Source organism: Zonotrichia leucophrys, chromosome 2 (genome assembly GCF_028769735.1).
Source record: "Zonotrichia leucophrys gambelii isolate GWCS_2022_RI chromosome 2, RI_Zleu_2.0, whole genome shotgun sequence".
NCBI lineage: Eukaryota > Metazoa > Chordata > Aves > Passeriformes > Passerellidae > Zonotrichia > Zonotrichia leucophrys.
Genome location: NC_088171.1, coordinates 128,396,226 through 128,408,925, shown reverse-complemented (window position 1 = coordinate 128,408,925; position 12,700 = coordinate 128,396,226). Strand labels below are relative to the sequence as shown.

Below are 12,700 nucleotides of genomic sequence, written 5' to 3'. Positions count from 1 at the left end.
CCAAATTCCTAGACCCTAAAGGCATATGTATCATGTTTTTAATTCTCCATTGGAAGTTCCGTATGTGGTCACATCAGGGTTGTGAAGAGGGGAATGATTATCACTGATTTTGAAGATATTTACAGTTATTAAGAATTTTCTTTTTTTTTCCCCAGAATTTTTTGTGATATATGGGACATAGAACTTTTTTTGTGATATATGGGACAGGGTGATAGGTAATATCATCTAGATTCCCTTTTCCATTTTAGGTTGGACCAGGTGATCTTTCAAGATCACTTCCAACCTGGACTGTTTAAGGATTTTATAATCACATTTAAATAAATATATGTATCCCTTTATTTTGTATAAGACGCACATTAACTTAATATAAGAAAACATGTCTAAAAATTAAGAAGTACTAAAAAAAATCTAGAACTATATAATCTGAGAATGGCATTTCAGTGAGGATGACACTGTTAGAGTTTCAGCTATAATAGGAACTTATTGGGTTGGACATATCAGGAACTTAAGGTGTAGGAATTTAATTTGGTATGACAATTTTAAACAAACTTGATAATAACAAAAACTAGCTTTATGTTGTCACTGAGATGAGAGGTTATGTCCTGTATACATATGGAATTGCAACCCCTTTAGGGTAATGACTGTATCATCTGTCATGTCTTTGCACAACTTGGGAGGTGTGGATATAATAGTAATGCTAAGGGACAGACTACATTACTTGTCTCAGAAAAGAAGGTCTCAAATTAATTTCATGCACAAATCTTCCATAGTATCTCTCTAATAGAAGTTTAGAGCAAAAGTTTCTCAGAACAACTCACATCTTGAAAAAACCTATTTTTAAAAATCCTTCTGCATTCTTTTCATTGTGTAAAATCTCCTGTATTATTTCTTGTGCTTTTATATTTGCTGTCTCTTTTTCAGCTTCCTTATCATCATGCCCTCCATTATGTTGCTGTCACTTGAGCAGCTCATCTATAATTCCTTAAACCAAGTGTTGTTGGCTCTCAAGATGCCTTTTTCTGCATAACCACTTACCTCATAGTCTGAAGAACGGAGCTAGATCAGTGATAAAAGATCAGTGTATTTGATTCCCAGTGTCAGTTTGCAGTATATGTAAAAGAGTCTCAGTGATGAATACTTCCTACAAATTGCTAGGTTTTAGATTTTGGTTAGGTGTGTGTAACTCTTAGGAGTTTGATATTAACAGCATAATGTCAGAAATGTTTTTCATGAGGTTAGAGCTGGTGAACTAGAAAGACTATTACTCTTTTCAGTTTAGAAGATTTATGTTCAGAATCAAATGCACAACAAAAATTAATAAGTTATGTTTGTCCAAGGAACCATAACTTCATAAGATTTTCTTCTGCTCTGGGAAGTAAAGTTTCAGTGTATGCACAATGTTTAAAAGTTCTTATTTCCTAGATATCAGAAGTGATATTTATTTTATTAGAATTATCAATGCCCAGTTGAAGGGTTTTACTTTTGGATTGAGATAAATCCTATTATTTATAAGGAGAATTTCTTGATGGTTTCATGGCAACACTTTAAATAGTGCAAGAAATCTTCAGTTACCAGAAATGAACTTAGCTGAAAACCTGTACACATCCTGATATTCTGAGAACAAAACCCAATTCAAGTAAAGACAGTTATTTGTTTTTCTCTTTATTACGGGCTGAGTTTTATGAAAACTGAAGATGACAAGCTAAGCTGACAAGGCAGATAAAATTGAAAGCCATTCTGAGAAAATCCCAACAAAACAAAACATGCCAGTTTATCATGCAATTTATCACTTTTTAAATCTTAGAATAAAATTGATGGCCAAATTGCTAATCAGTGTGAGCTGGCTGTCCCTTATGCACGGGAACATGTTATTTTCATGATTTCTTCAGTTTTGCATTTGGAAGAAATAATGCACTATGTTTTAATAATTACTCTATACAACCTGCTTGCAGTGGAACATGACTTACTATGCAAAGAGTCTTTATGAAACTAATTATACTTCTCCTCCATCTGTTTATCTCTATGAGAGTTCCTTATAAGAAAAACCATTCACACTATCATGAAATATGGGGATCTGTATGCTTTAGGAGTGTAAATGATAATGTTCAAAGCTCTCAAGTTTATTTTTTTAGCTATCTATAGAAAACTCCTATTCATTCTGTTCAGAATGATTTATGTAATATATATGTATCTTTTTTTCCCAAGGTTTTCTTGTCAGACTCATATGGTAGAAGTTTTTTTGTATTTATGAGTTAAGCTCGAGAGTGTAACTCTGAGTCAATTACTAGGCAAGTATTGGATCCTGTTATAAATTCTCCTTATATACAAACTTAAATATTTGCTTCTTCAACAGTGCTTGTGATTTTCTCACAAATTTTGGGTACTAACAACAGAGATTTTTTTTTCTTGTCTGTACTGAGCACTTAGAGCAGTTTCATGCCTTCTGGTTTATTTCAATTATTGGATACTGTGCATCAACTCACTTGGAAAGATTCCTCGTCTACTTAGTAAAGCTGTCTTTCTAGTGAGTCTTGAAAAACATTTGGAAAAGATATACTGAAAGTATTCTGGAAAAGTTTTTCTAAACCAAATAGATATTAAAGAAAATAGATAAGTTATTTATGTATCATACTGACTTTTTCATTGTACGAAACAGTAGATATCACTGGAACTTTTTTCATTTCCCCTTCCTTTTCATTTACCTTTGTGGTGGGTTGACTGAGCACCAAAGACTTGCTCTCTCCATTTCCCTCCTCAGCAGGACTCGGGGAGGAAATAAGATGAAAATGTTTATGAGCCACTCAGTGGTTACCATTGTGGGCAAAACAAACTTGAGGAAGATTAAATTTCTAGGAATTAATAAAATAAAAGAATAGTGAGAAATAAAACCAAAACTGAAGCCCCCTTACCCTTACCTCTCTTTTTCCCAGGATCAAATTCACTCATTTCCCCCTGGTTTTTCTGCCTCCTTCTCCACGAAGCAGTCCATGGCATGGGGAAAGGGAGTTGCAGCCAGTCCTCCCCCTCCACTTCTTCCCTGACCTTGGTGTCTGCAATGACTTTTCTCTCATGGCCTTTTTTTTCCTCATTGTTTTCTCTCACAGCTGCTGCACAGCTGTTTTGTCCTTTATTAAATATGTTATCACAGAGGCACCCAAGGAGCCAGCTGGGCCCAGCACGGTGCAGCCACAGCCTCTCCTCGCCATGGCCACCCCTCAGGACTGGCTGTGGCCTTGGAGAAACCAACTGCACTGAAACACACAACAGGATTGTAAATATTGGTTTTGCTGTGACTCAGAACTGAAGCTCTTCATCTTGCTCAGTTTTGCTCAAATAGCTCTGAAACTGTTTATTAGCATATTGATCATTTTTATTAGCATACTGTAATGTTTGCCCCTCCAGAGGAATAATATGTTCCTTTGCTTGGGGGGATGTGATTGAGTGATTTAAAATTATGTGGCTCTGCACACAATTTAATGCACGTGCTGCAACATGTCTTGTATATGAACGAATGCAATTTTGCCAGATGAATTTATACATTTTATTTGGTTATGGAAAAGGTAAGATAGATTGAATTTGTGGTTCAAGTTCAGTAAAGAATGTGCTGGGATAGCCATGATTGGCAGCCAAGTATCTTTTGATGAGGGTCCAGTAAATTTAATTAATGTATAATGTCATTGTCAAGCTACTACTCACAGTTTTAGTCTACAATTAACTCTGAGACTGTTCTTTTATTTACTGAATTATTTTATTTATGACTGTGCAGCCTGTTTCCTACTTCCACCAAATCTTTTCTGTAGGATTTAAGTTGACACTGAAATTATTTATACTGGATAACAGATAATCATCCCAGTAGCTGAAGGCAGCCAGCAGATCATGCACCATTCCTGAGGCATTCCATGATGGATTGGGAAGTGTTATAGTGTAACTGAAATTTAAATATGTTGTTAGATGAAGGATCAGCCTGTCTTAATTTTCCTGATTTCAGGGACATTCCCAGAATACCCGACAGCACACATGCACAGCTGGAGTCCAGTAAGTTTCAATTGTGGGGTAGGAAAATCTTCTCTCTCTTTTATGTAAGCACAAATAGAATGAAAAATGTCCTCTGCAATCAGTATAGGTCTTGTCTTTTTGTCTATATTTGTCTCCATATGTCATCTTACTGTATTATCTATCTACCTTTGTTTAATAATAAGCTATCAAAACAGAATATTGTGATTTAGGTTCAACATTGGTTATAAGATAAGATGAGTTTTGATTGAAGAAAATGTAATTCTAAATAATATAAAAAAAAACATTAATAGCAATTTTAAATTCCTCTTCTCTTTCTTTGCATTTCAATAGTATCTTATAAACTAAAAATGGGAAAGAAATGCTTTTTGCTTACAGCCTGAGTGATAGCTACTTTGAACTCAGAATACCCTTACTTTATTAGAGCCAATCACTGGTACTTAAATTGACTAAACCCATATTTCATGTAGGGAAGAATAACTTGTTCTTTGGCTTGGATCTGATAAGATGGATTTCAGCCTGGAGTTATTTTTTATCATTGTTTCAGAACGCTATTATAATAGAAGCCATGAATAAATGAAATGGCATAAGCTTGATTATAATAATATGAAAAACTCCTTCAATGAGTTTTTACTCATTGCCCAGTTTTTAAAATTAATTTTATGTTTTGTGAGATGTGGATTGTCTTTTGTATTTACAAAAATACTTCACTTTTCCTCTATGTTTTGTCAAAATTTGTCCTCTGACCATTTTCAGACCTTGTAGATTTGAAACAAAATGTACAAAACCATTGCGTACGTCTTGATATTTTTGTAAAAATCTAATTAAAAATTAGTTGATTGTATGAGATAATAACTCAGAAGACTGAATTCATTTGACCACAGTGAAGTGTTTATTTTTGGACCTTCAACTTACTGACATAATTACAGTCACAAATATCTGAATAATCTATATTCCATTCTATAAATAAAAGCTCCTGATTGCATCTGATCACCAAAAGATTGAGTATCATCGTTGGGTAATTTAAAATAGATTTTAAAAACTGATATTTTTCACAATGTTACTGCATGTTTGGTTATATTTCTACCATTTCTGTTTAAAGAGTGTTGAAATATATGCATAACTTCTACTATGTATAAAATATTTTTGTTTATAATTACAGGTTCTAGTTCATTTGAATCTCAAAAAATGGACCGACCTTCTATTTCAGTGACTTCTCCTATGAGTCCTGGCATGTTAAGGGATGTTCCACAGTTCTTGTCTGGACAACTTTCAGTATGTAAACATTTCATTGATTTTAATGTTGTACTTTTTGCAGCATATACAACTCTTACTGTAGTGCTAGCTACAGAAATTTCTTGTTAAACTAGCTACATTTTTTTGTTTAATGCTATACATCTCAGTCTAGGCAGGAACAGAATTTCATAATCATATTCCTTTTATTAGCTTTTGAAAATTTGATATATACATGTATATGTATCTGGTAAGCTAGACATGTAGAGTCAAATTTTCCTAAAGGTCTTATCTTGGCCTCCAGTTATGTTTGTGCTGTTGAGAGTAAACATTTTTTCAACTGTCATACTTGTGTGTAGAGTTGGTAGATTTTATTACCTGTGTGCCTGGATGTTACAACTTGTTATTTCTTATGCACTAACTTTCATATATAACTTCCCCAGATATCCCTCTGATATTTTACTCATGTTGTATTCTTTGTACTGATGTTACTCAGTTTTGTTCTTCACTCTCACTGAGAAGAAAGTTCATTACATGAATATTTTCTTTTAAAGGATACTTTTTTTGTAATAAACTGAAAAAGTTGGGTTTTGTGCATCTTTCCATGTTATTTAAAATTCCAAAGTGTGATTTTTTAAAAGTGCTCAGGTGAAGCCCGACATATTGAAAAGGAAAGGCAAATGGAAGGGAAGCAGTGCAAAACTGGTGTTTAAGAAGTTTGGAAATGTCACATTCATGTTACTTCCAAGTTGTATATGTTGAGTGTGCCATAAAAATATGCATAAAATCCAAGCAGACTGTTTCTAGGTCTCACAGAAATGGTTTATGGTATGGATAGAGGAGACAGAGAATATTTTTGTCTCTTCAGTGGCCTTGTTGGCTCCATCTTGCAGTGCATGAGACATTACTTGTTTGCTCATCAGAAGAAACATTTACAATACATAATTTTCTGTAGTTGTTGTACTTAACTACTTTCAAATATTCAATCGTTTGGATAAATGGAAAACTAAAAATCTTGATTGCAGAATTCAAAGTGCTTTGCAAAAGTACAATGACAAGGGAACATGAACTGTCAGAATACAATGAACAAACTTCCTAAAAACCTTATTTTTACAAGACAGTAAAAATTGTTGATAGGGGAGACAAGGAAGAAATTCCTTTTTTCTAAACTTCATAAAAGATTAGGCTATCAAAAAGTTGTGGCGTCTAGCTCCCAGCAGGAAATTCAAGAGCCAGAGTTAGCTGCTCAGTTGACCAGTGCACACACACAATGGAATAATTATCCAAATAGAAACCACATAGAACTGACTTTCTCACTTTCTCAGTTTCAGATCAAAATCATGAGTTTAAGATTAGGATTTTTTTAGTAAAGTCAGTAAGTCTTTTGATTTAGGAGCTTCATAGGATTCTGAAGTTCAAGGTATACAATCATAGTATTGGGAAATTTTGAGGTATATTCTATTTTATTGAGAGTAACAGAAATCCAAAGGTTTTATTTCTCAGAATGGCATAAAAAATTCAGTGTTTAACTCAAGAAGACATAATTCCTATTTTTATTTATTTTTTTAGTGTTTCAATATATAAATGCCTATTCTAAAATGTTTTTTCCATCTAAGGAAACCCAATAACATTACAAGGCATTAGAAAATCTTTGCCTTTTTTTTAGTACTTTCTTATCTACTGTTTGCAATTATGTTCAATACTCCCTACTTCATATTATCTCTTTCCCTCAGAGAGCAGCTGATATCTATCTGAGAACACAAAGCTCCAGCTGGATGAAACTGAAGTCAGAAATCCTCTGTAACTCTCTAAAGTTGCAATTTAGACATCTAAAATTAATAGGCAGTTTGAAAGTTTGGAAGCTGGCCTTGTCTGCCCAGCTAATGAAACAATGGAAATAGCTGTATTTCATGTTAATCATGTTAAGGGCACAAACCAGCTCCTGCTGCTGTTGGGTCAAGACTTTGGGAGAGAAGTACTAAACTTTTTGCTTTGCTAGCAAAGATGGCTGTCATAGTGTCTGAGGATGCTCTGCATAGATGGCAACATGGGGTCTAGGTGAGCAAATGGCGATGTATAGGCTAATATGCATTTTTAGAAATAGAGGACCTCAGGAGAATTGAAGTATTCTACAGGATGAGTATTTTCAAAACAATCAATGTAGTTTCGTTTTGGTCTGATCCTTTAAGATAGTTTTGAAAAATTAAAAATGTTGTGACATCAGATTTGGGTGTTTATGTTCTTGAAAGTAGTATGATGAATAGTTTTTCCTTCACTTTTTAGTATTTGGGTTTATCATTCTACCATTTTTGGAAGTTTTGAAACTTTAGAAAAGATAGTGAAAAAATCCTGTTTGTAAAGTTAGAGATGTTTTGAAAAATTAGAATAAACTATGAGATTTTCTAATTTTAGATCTTTAACAAAAGTGAAGTAGTAAGGTAAATCTGAATTTTAAAGTTACAAAAAATATTTTATTTTGATTGCTTCAAAATGGATGTGCTTCAGTATTTTTGTTTTCCATGTCTTAATCGTCTCTTTTCTAGCAGAACAGTTGATGGATCATATATTCATTAAAAATGGCTAAGTAAGGTAGAAATGAAAGGAAATACTAAATTCTGAATGTAATTGCGAATGTGCTCTATGTGGGGAGTGCCTAGACAGGAGAATAACTACAGAATCCTGGCAACAAACGAGCTGTAAATTAGTAAATGAGGATGTTGTTTTTTGTGGAAGTGGTGGGTCAGTGATATTTTGGTTGATGGTGGCTGAATTCAAGCAGGTGTGATGGATCTGAGGGGAACAGATAAAAGGCAAGATTTTGGAAGTGTTTTCTGTATTTTCTGTGCCTTTGAACAGTAGCATGTATCCTGAGGGATTGCTGTTAGTGCAACTGTGGTTACTGGCATAGGCAGTGAAATACAAAAGTTGTAGGCAGAAATGGAAATAACAGTTTGGATGAAAGTCTGAAGTATTTGAATGAATACTGGAGTATAGGCTTATTCAAACAGTACTATAGATGCTTAAAGCATTTTTATATATAAGTTGGTATTTGGAATCTATTTCTTTATGTTCAGTATGGTTTTGGCTGGTTTAGCTGCAGCAATGCCACTGTAGCATTCAGGGATGTCTTTGTCTGTTCAGTCTTCCGTGTTTTCCTCTGTATTGGCACTGGTCTGTGTAAATGTTTTCTTTGTGGAGGTCACAGTGTCAGTCTAGAGCTGACTAATAGGATTGACCACAAAGTAAACCATTGCACATAGACAGAAAATCCTCTTTACATTAATAATTATTCTGGTCAAGTACATATGTAATTGAACAAATTATGTGCAACTACAGTAAACTATTGTGTGTTATAACTTGCTCATATAATTTATCCATATTATCTGTGTTTTATTTTATAGCACTTTTTATTCATGTTGTTTTTCAGGGGAGTATCTGATAGTTATTGCAATTATAGTTTTTCTATTATTTGCTTTGTCTCATTTCTGTTTCTGTATTTTTTCACTGAGTTGTTTTTCCTTTAATATAATTTTGAAAAAGTAAAAGTATTCCTTGTATGTTGGTGCTCTTAGCTTAACTACTGAATTTTATCTACATTTTTGATACCGTATGAAAAGTATAACTTGAAATTCTTTTCCAATAGTTAGGTTTGGGGAATAACAACATAAGACCATGTAAATGAATACCAGTATAAAATCACAGTATTAAATTTTTGTGCTGGTGGAAGTTCTAGCAGAAAAAGGGTATCATTTGTAAAATTAATCTATATCCCTGTACACTTGAACCATAGAACCACTTCAATGGATTTTCCATACATATTCAGTTTATAAAGCAATAAAAAATAAAGTTATAGTAATTATGGTTGTAATATATACAACATAATTGAAAGCCTTTATGGTACATTAATAAGGGCCTATATGTCAGCACATTGAGGGGATGAGATCAAGTACAACACGTGCTACCCCCCCCCCCTTCATGTGTTCTTTTTCCTTTCCTTTCTTCCCTTTGTACCTCTATAAAATTAAATTGCTGTTGCTCTAACACCAAAACCTGGAAAGTTCTAGGTGGTGCACACAATGTATTGATTTTCCTCCATTTCCAAGGCAGAATATGACAGGTGAGAGCCCTTGGTACATGGTGGGAGAGATTCTGTCCCTCTTGGGATTGCAATATCCTGTGATATTTTTTTTTCCCTTGTAAAATTGAACTGAAACGAGCTGAAGGTCTACTTTTATTGTGACTAGGTCACATTCTGACACCCTTAACTCCGGGCTCTGCAGTCCTGCCTGTGCAGAGTGGCAGGTACAGTGCAGCTGCTGCACCCTGCAGAACGCAGGGAGCACATCAGACAAAACCCGTGATCCAGACTGCCAAATTTTATTATGTATCCTCTTTCTTTGGTATAAGAACAGATTATTTCACACATTTTATAGAACAGATTTCTTGATCATCTGTGCATGCCAAATAAGCAAGGAAGGTGGCAGAAGCATCAGCACAGTGCCTATTTCCATGCTTTGAGTACATTTCTAATGGAAGTGAATATTGAGTAGTAGCTTTTTTCTATCATTTTGAATTAGAACAATAATATCAGGAAAACTGAGCATAAGTAAAGGAGATTCCAACCTTTCAGATGGCTGTGATTATTGTGACCTACTCCATGCTCCTGTTCTCCCACTCACCAGCCCTCTGAGGTATCAACAGATGCTCCTTTTCCTGTCCATGCCCTATACTCTGTACTAATTCTGTGCCACTCCATTAGCTATTGCCCTAAGCTGAAGGTGGGGAGTGGTTGCTTGGAATTTGCAGCTAGTCCAGGAACTTGTGTTGCCTGTACTCAATGTAGTCTTGATGAACCTACTGGTGGCCACAAGGCTGTATGGGGTCTGAAGTGTTACAGCACAAAAATATGTTATAAATGCATCTATACATGCAGTTTGTTAAATTTTCTAGATCCCATTTCATGCAAGGATTTTGTGTGTATACCATATGTCATTTCTGTTGTGATTACTAGAGAATATAAATACATTGTACCTTCCCTCAAGTAAAGTTAATACCAGAGAGCACAAACTTTCTTTAATTGTTTTCTAAGTATTTAGGAGGACTTATCAAAGACATGACTCTTAAAGTTGCAAAAAAGAGGAAACCTTTTATTTTACTCACTTTCCTAAGTAACCAAAGCTGTCAGTATGTGAATTGTACTTGTTTCTCTCTGAATGTGCATGTACAATCTCCCTGAAAGAGATGATCAACCTTATGTTTCCAACCCCACTTTTAAATCACACTTTGCTTACCTTTTGTTTCTGTTACATGTTATTTCTAAATCTATTGTAAATGTTGTCTATAGACTTGCAAAGAGAAATCCTTGCTCGTGGGGAATCAGTGGCAAAATTCCTGCTGACTTCCCTACGGCAAGAATTTCCACAAAAGAGTTTTGATATGATTTGGTAACAGATTTGCAGATTTAATTTATGCATTGCATTAAAATACTTTTTGTTAGATAAATATGTTGTTGGTGTAAAGCTGTGTTTAAAGTAATAGTTATGTGTCTTTGTTTTTACTTTTGGTCTTTTAGTTTCCAGCGTGTTGTCGTTTTTGGTTTTGTTTTATTGCTTTTTCTTTAATTTTGCTTACCAGAGCCAAAGCCTTAGTAGAAGAACAACGCCTTTTGTTCCTAGGGTTCAGGTAAAGACTTCGTCTGCCTGACAGAAACTAAAGTTGTGGGTTTTTCTTTTGTTTGTTATGGAAAATGCATAGTAGGAAAACGTTACATTATAGTCCGTTTTCCCATATTTTGAGTGTGTTGCTTTAAACCATATTAACAACTTTCATGTCATCTTGTGATCAGCTTGTAAAATTCTGCATGGGGATTAAAATATTAAATTTAATTTAAAGAGACATCTAGTTTTTTCTAGTTGCCCAATATTAAACTTAAACAGGTTTCAATAGTGATGATGACTATGCATCCCACATAAAATATTTGTGCATTGTTTAGGCAATAAATAATTTTGTGCTTGAGTTTATTATGTAAAGATGAATGTCTCTTTAAATAATTCATTATCATTACTTAACACATATTTTTTTTTGCATTTTCCTCATAATAGTAGCGCCTTGAGTAGAAGATGGGCAAAAAAATTGTACCTTGTTTAAATAAACAAATTTGTTGTTTATGGAACTTGGTTCTTGCATTTTTAAGTACATCAATATAGCCAAAACTTTACTTGAATAAAAAAAAAATTCTCCCATTGTCTTACTGAATTTATTCAGCTTTGATATTCTGTTTAGGTACAAGTTGTTTGCCTTTTTTTCATTAGGAAGCTTCTAAGGTATGATAGATTTATGCAAAAATAGGTTTTACTAATATTTCACAATGCTTTTTTTGCTTTGCTGCATGTTTTTATTTTTTTTTTTTTTAACCAGAATATTATCTGATTTTCTTACAAAATATCTTTATGGAGATGTTAATCTTTTGTGTGGCAGTTTTATAAATGTTTTTCTTTGATTAATTGACCAAAATGTAAAGGATGACCTAAGTGATCAGAAAGAGATGACTGAATTTCATTATGAAATGGAAAAGAGATAATTTTTTTTTATAAAGGAATTCTAAATAAGACTGTAATTAAGACATCAGATATGACTCATATTTGATTAAGTACACTTTTTTCACAATGCAGTATTCTCAAGAGTATTCCTTACAACTGCTTAAATATAAATTCAAAAATTAAGAACTTCCAAAGAAAAAAGAGATTATAAAATAATGCCTTGATTGTATGATTTAAAGCTAATTTATGTGCTATTGACATAAGCTGGCTTTGTATGAAAAATTTAAAACCTCCTTTAGCACGATTAAGAAAGCTGTATTCTGTTCATGATAATGAATTTGTAGAGGTACAATTACAAGTTGTTAAGTAGTTCATAGAGGTAAATATTATATAAGTAGTTTTTTAATATTTATTTCTTTTTATATATGTGCTAAATAAATTATAAATTATATGAAAGCTTATTCTTCAAGTTAAAAAGGAAATCTCTGCCTGAAATCTGCATGTTTCATGAAACACTGTAATGTAGAAATAACATGTAGTCGTTCCATATTTTAATTCCATTATACAAAATAAAGGCATAAATGTTGTCTGTTCCACTTAGACTAATATCATCTCATGAAACAAAAAAATACTTTGCTCAAATGATTATGGTAGTTGAGAAAAGAAAAAAAATTCGTTTGCTAGAAAGTATCTAACAAGAGGTGAAAATGTTTAAGGCTTACTTGCTCACCCTTTGGATGCATTATTTTTTATATTGTAGGTAATAATTGTCCTTACCCCCGGTTTTGTCTAAACAATCAGTGCCTGTAGAGTCCCTGTGGACATATCTAAGTTTTTTTTTGCAGAGCCCAGTAACAGTCCATGCTAAACATAAGGGTTTTGACAAGAGTTCCCGAAGAGCTCAAAATTATGAC

At 33.5% G+C, this 12,700-nt stretch overlaps 1 protein-coding gene across 47 annotated transcripts in view; it reads left to right on the top strand.

Annotated features, from left to right (window-relative positions):
• RIMS2 (regulating synaptic membrane exocytosis 2) overlaps window positions 1-12,700 on the top strand; it is a 446,430-nt gene that overhangs the window by 239,155 nt on the left and 194,575 nt on the right. For 27 of the 47 annotated variants that reach the window (XM_064706380.1, XM_064706347.1, XM_064706344.1 and 24 more), the window contains 2 exons: window positions 3,989-4,035; window positions 5,177-5,289. In XM_064706380.1, the coding sequence (XP_064562450.1) occupies window positions 3,989-4,035; window positions 5,177-5,289 (160 nt within the window). Of the gene's footprint in view, window positions 1-3,988; window positions 4,036-5,176; window positions 5,290-10,881; window positions 10,930-12,700 lie in introns of all 47 variants that reach the window. The other 20 variants (XM_064706342.1, XM_064706361.1, XM_064706377.1 and 17 more) reach the window with 1 other exon arrangement.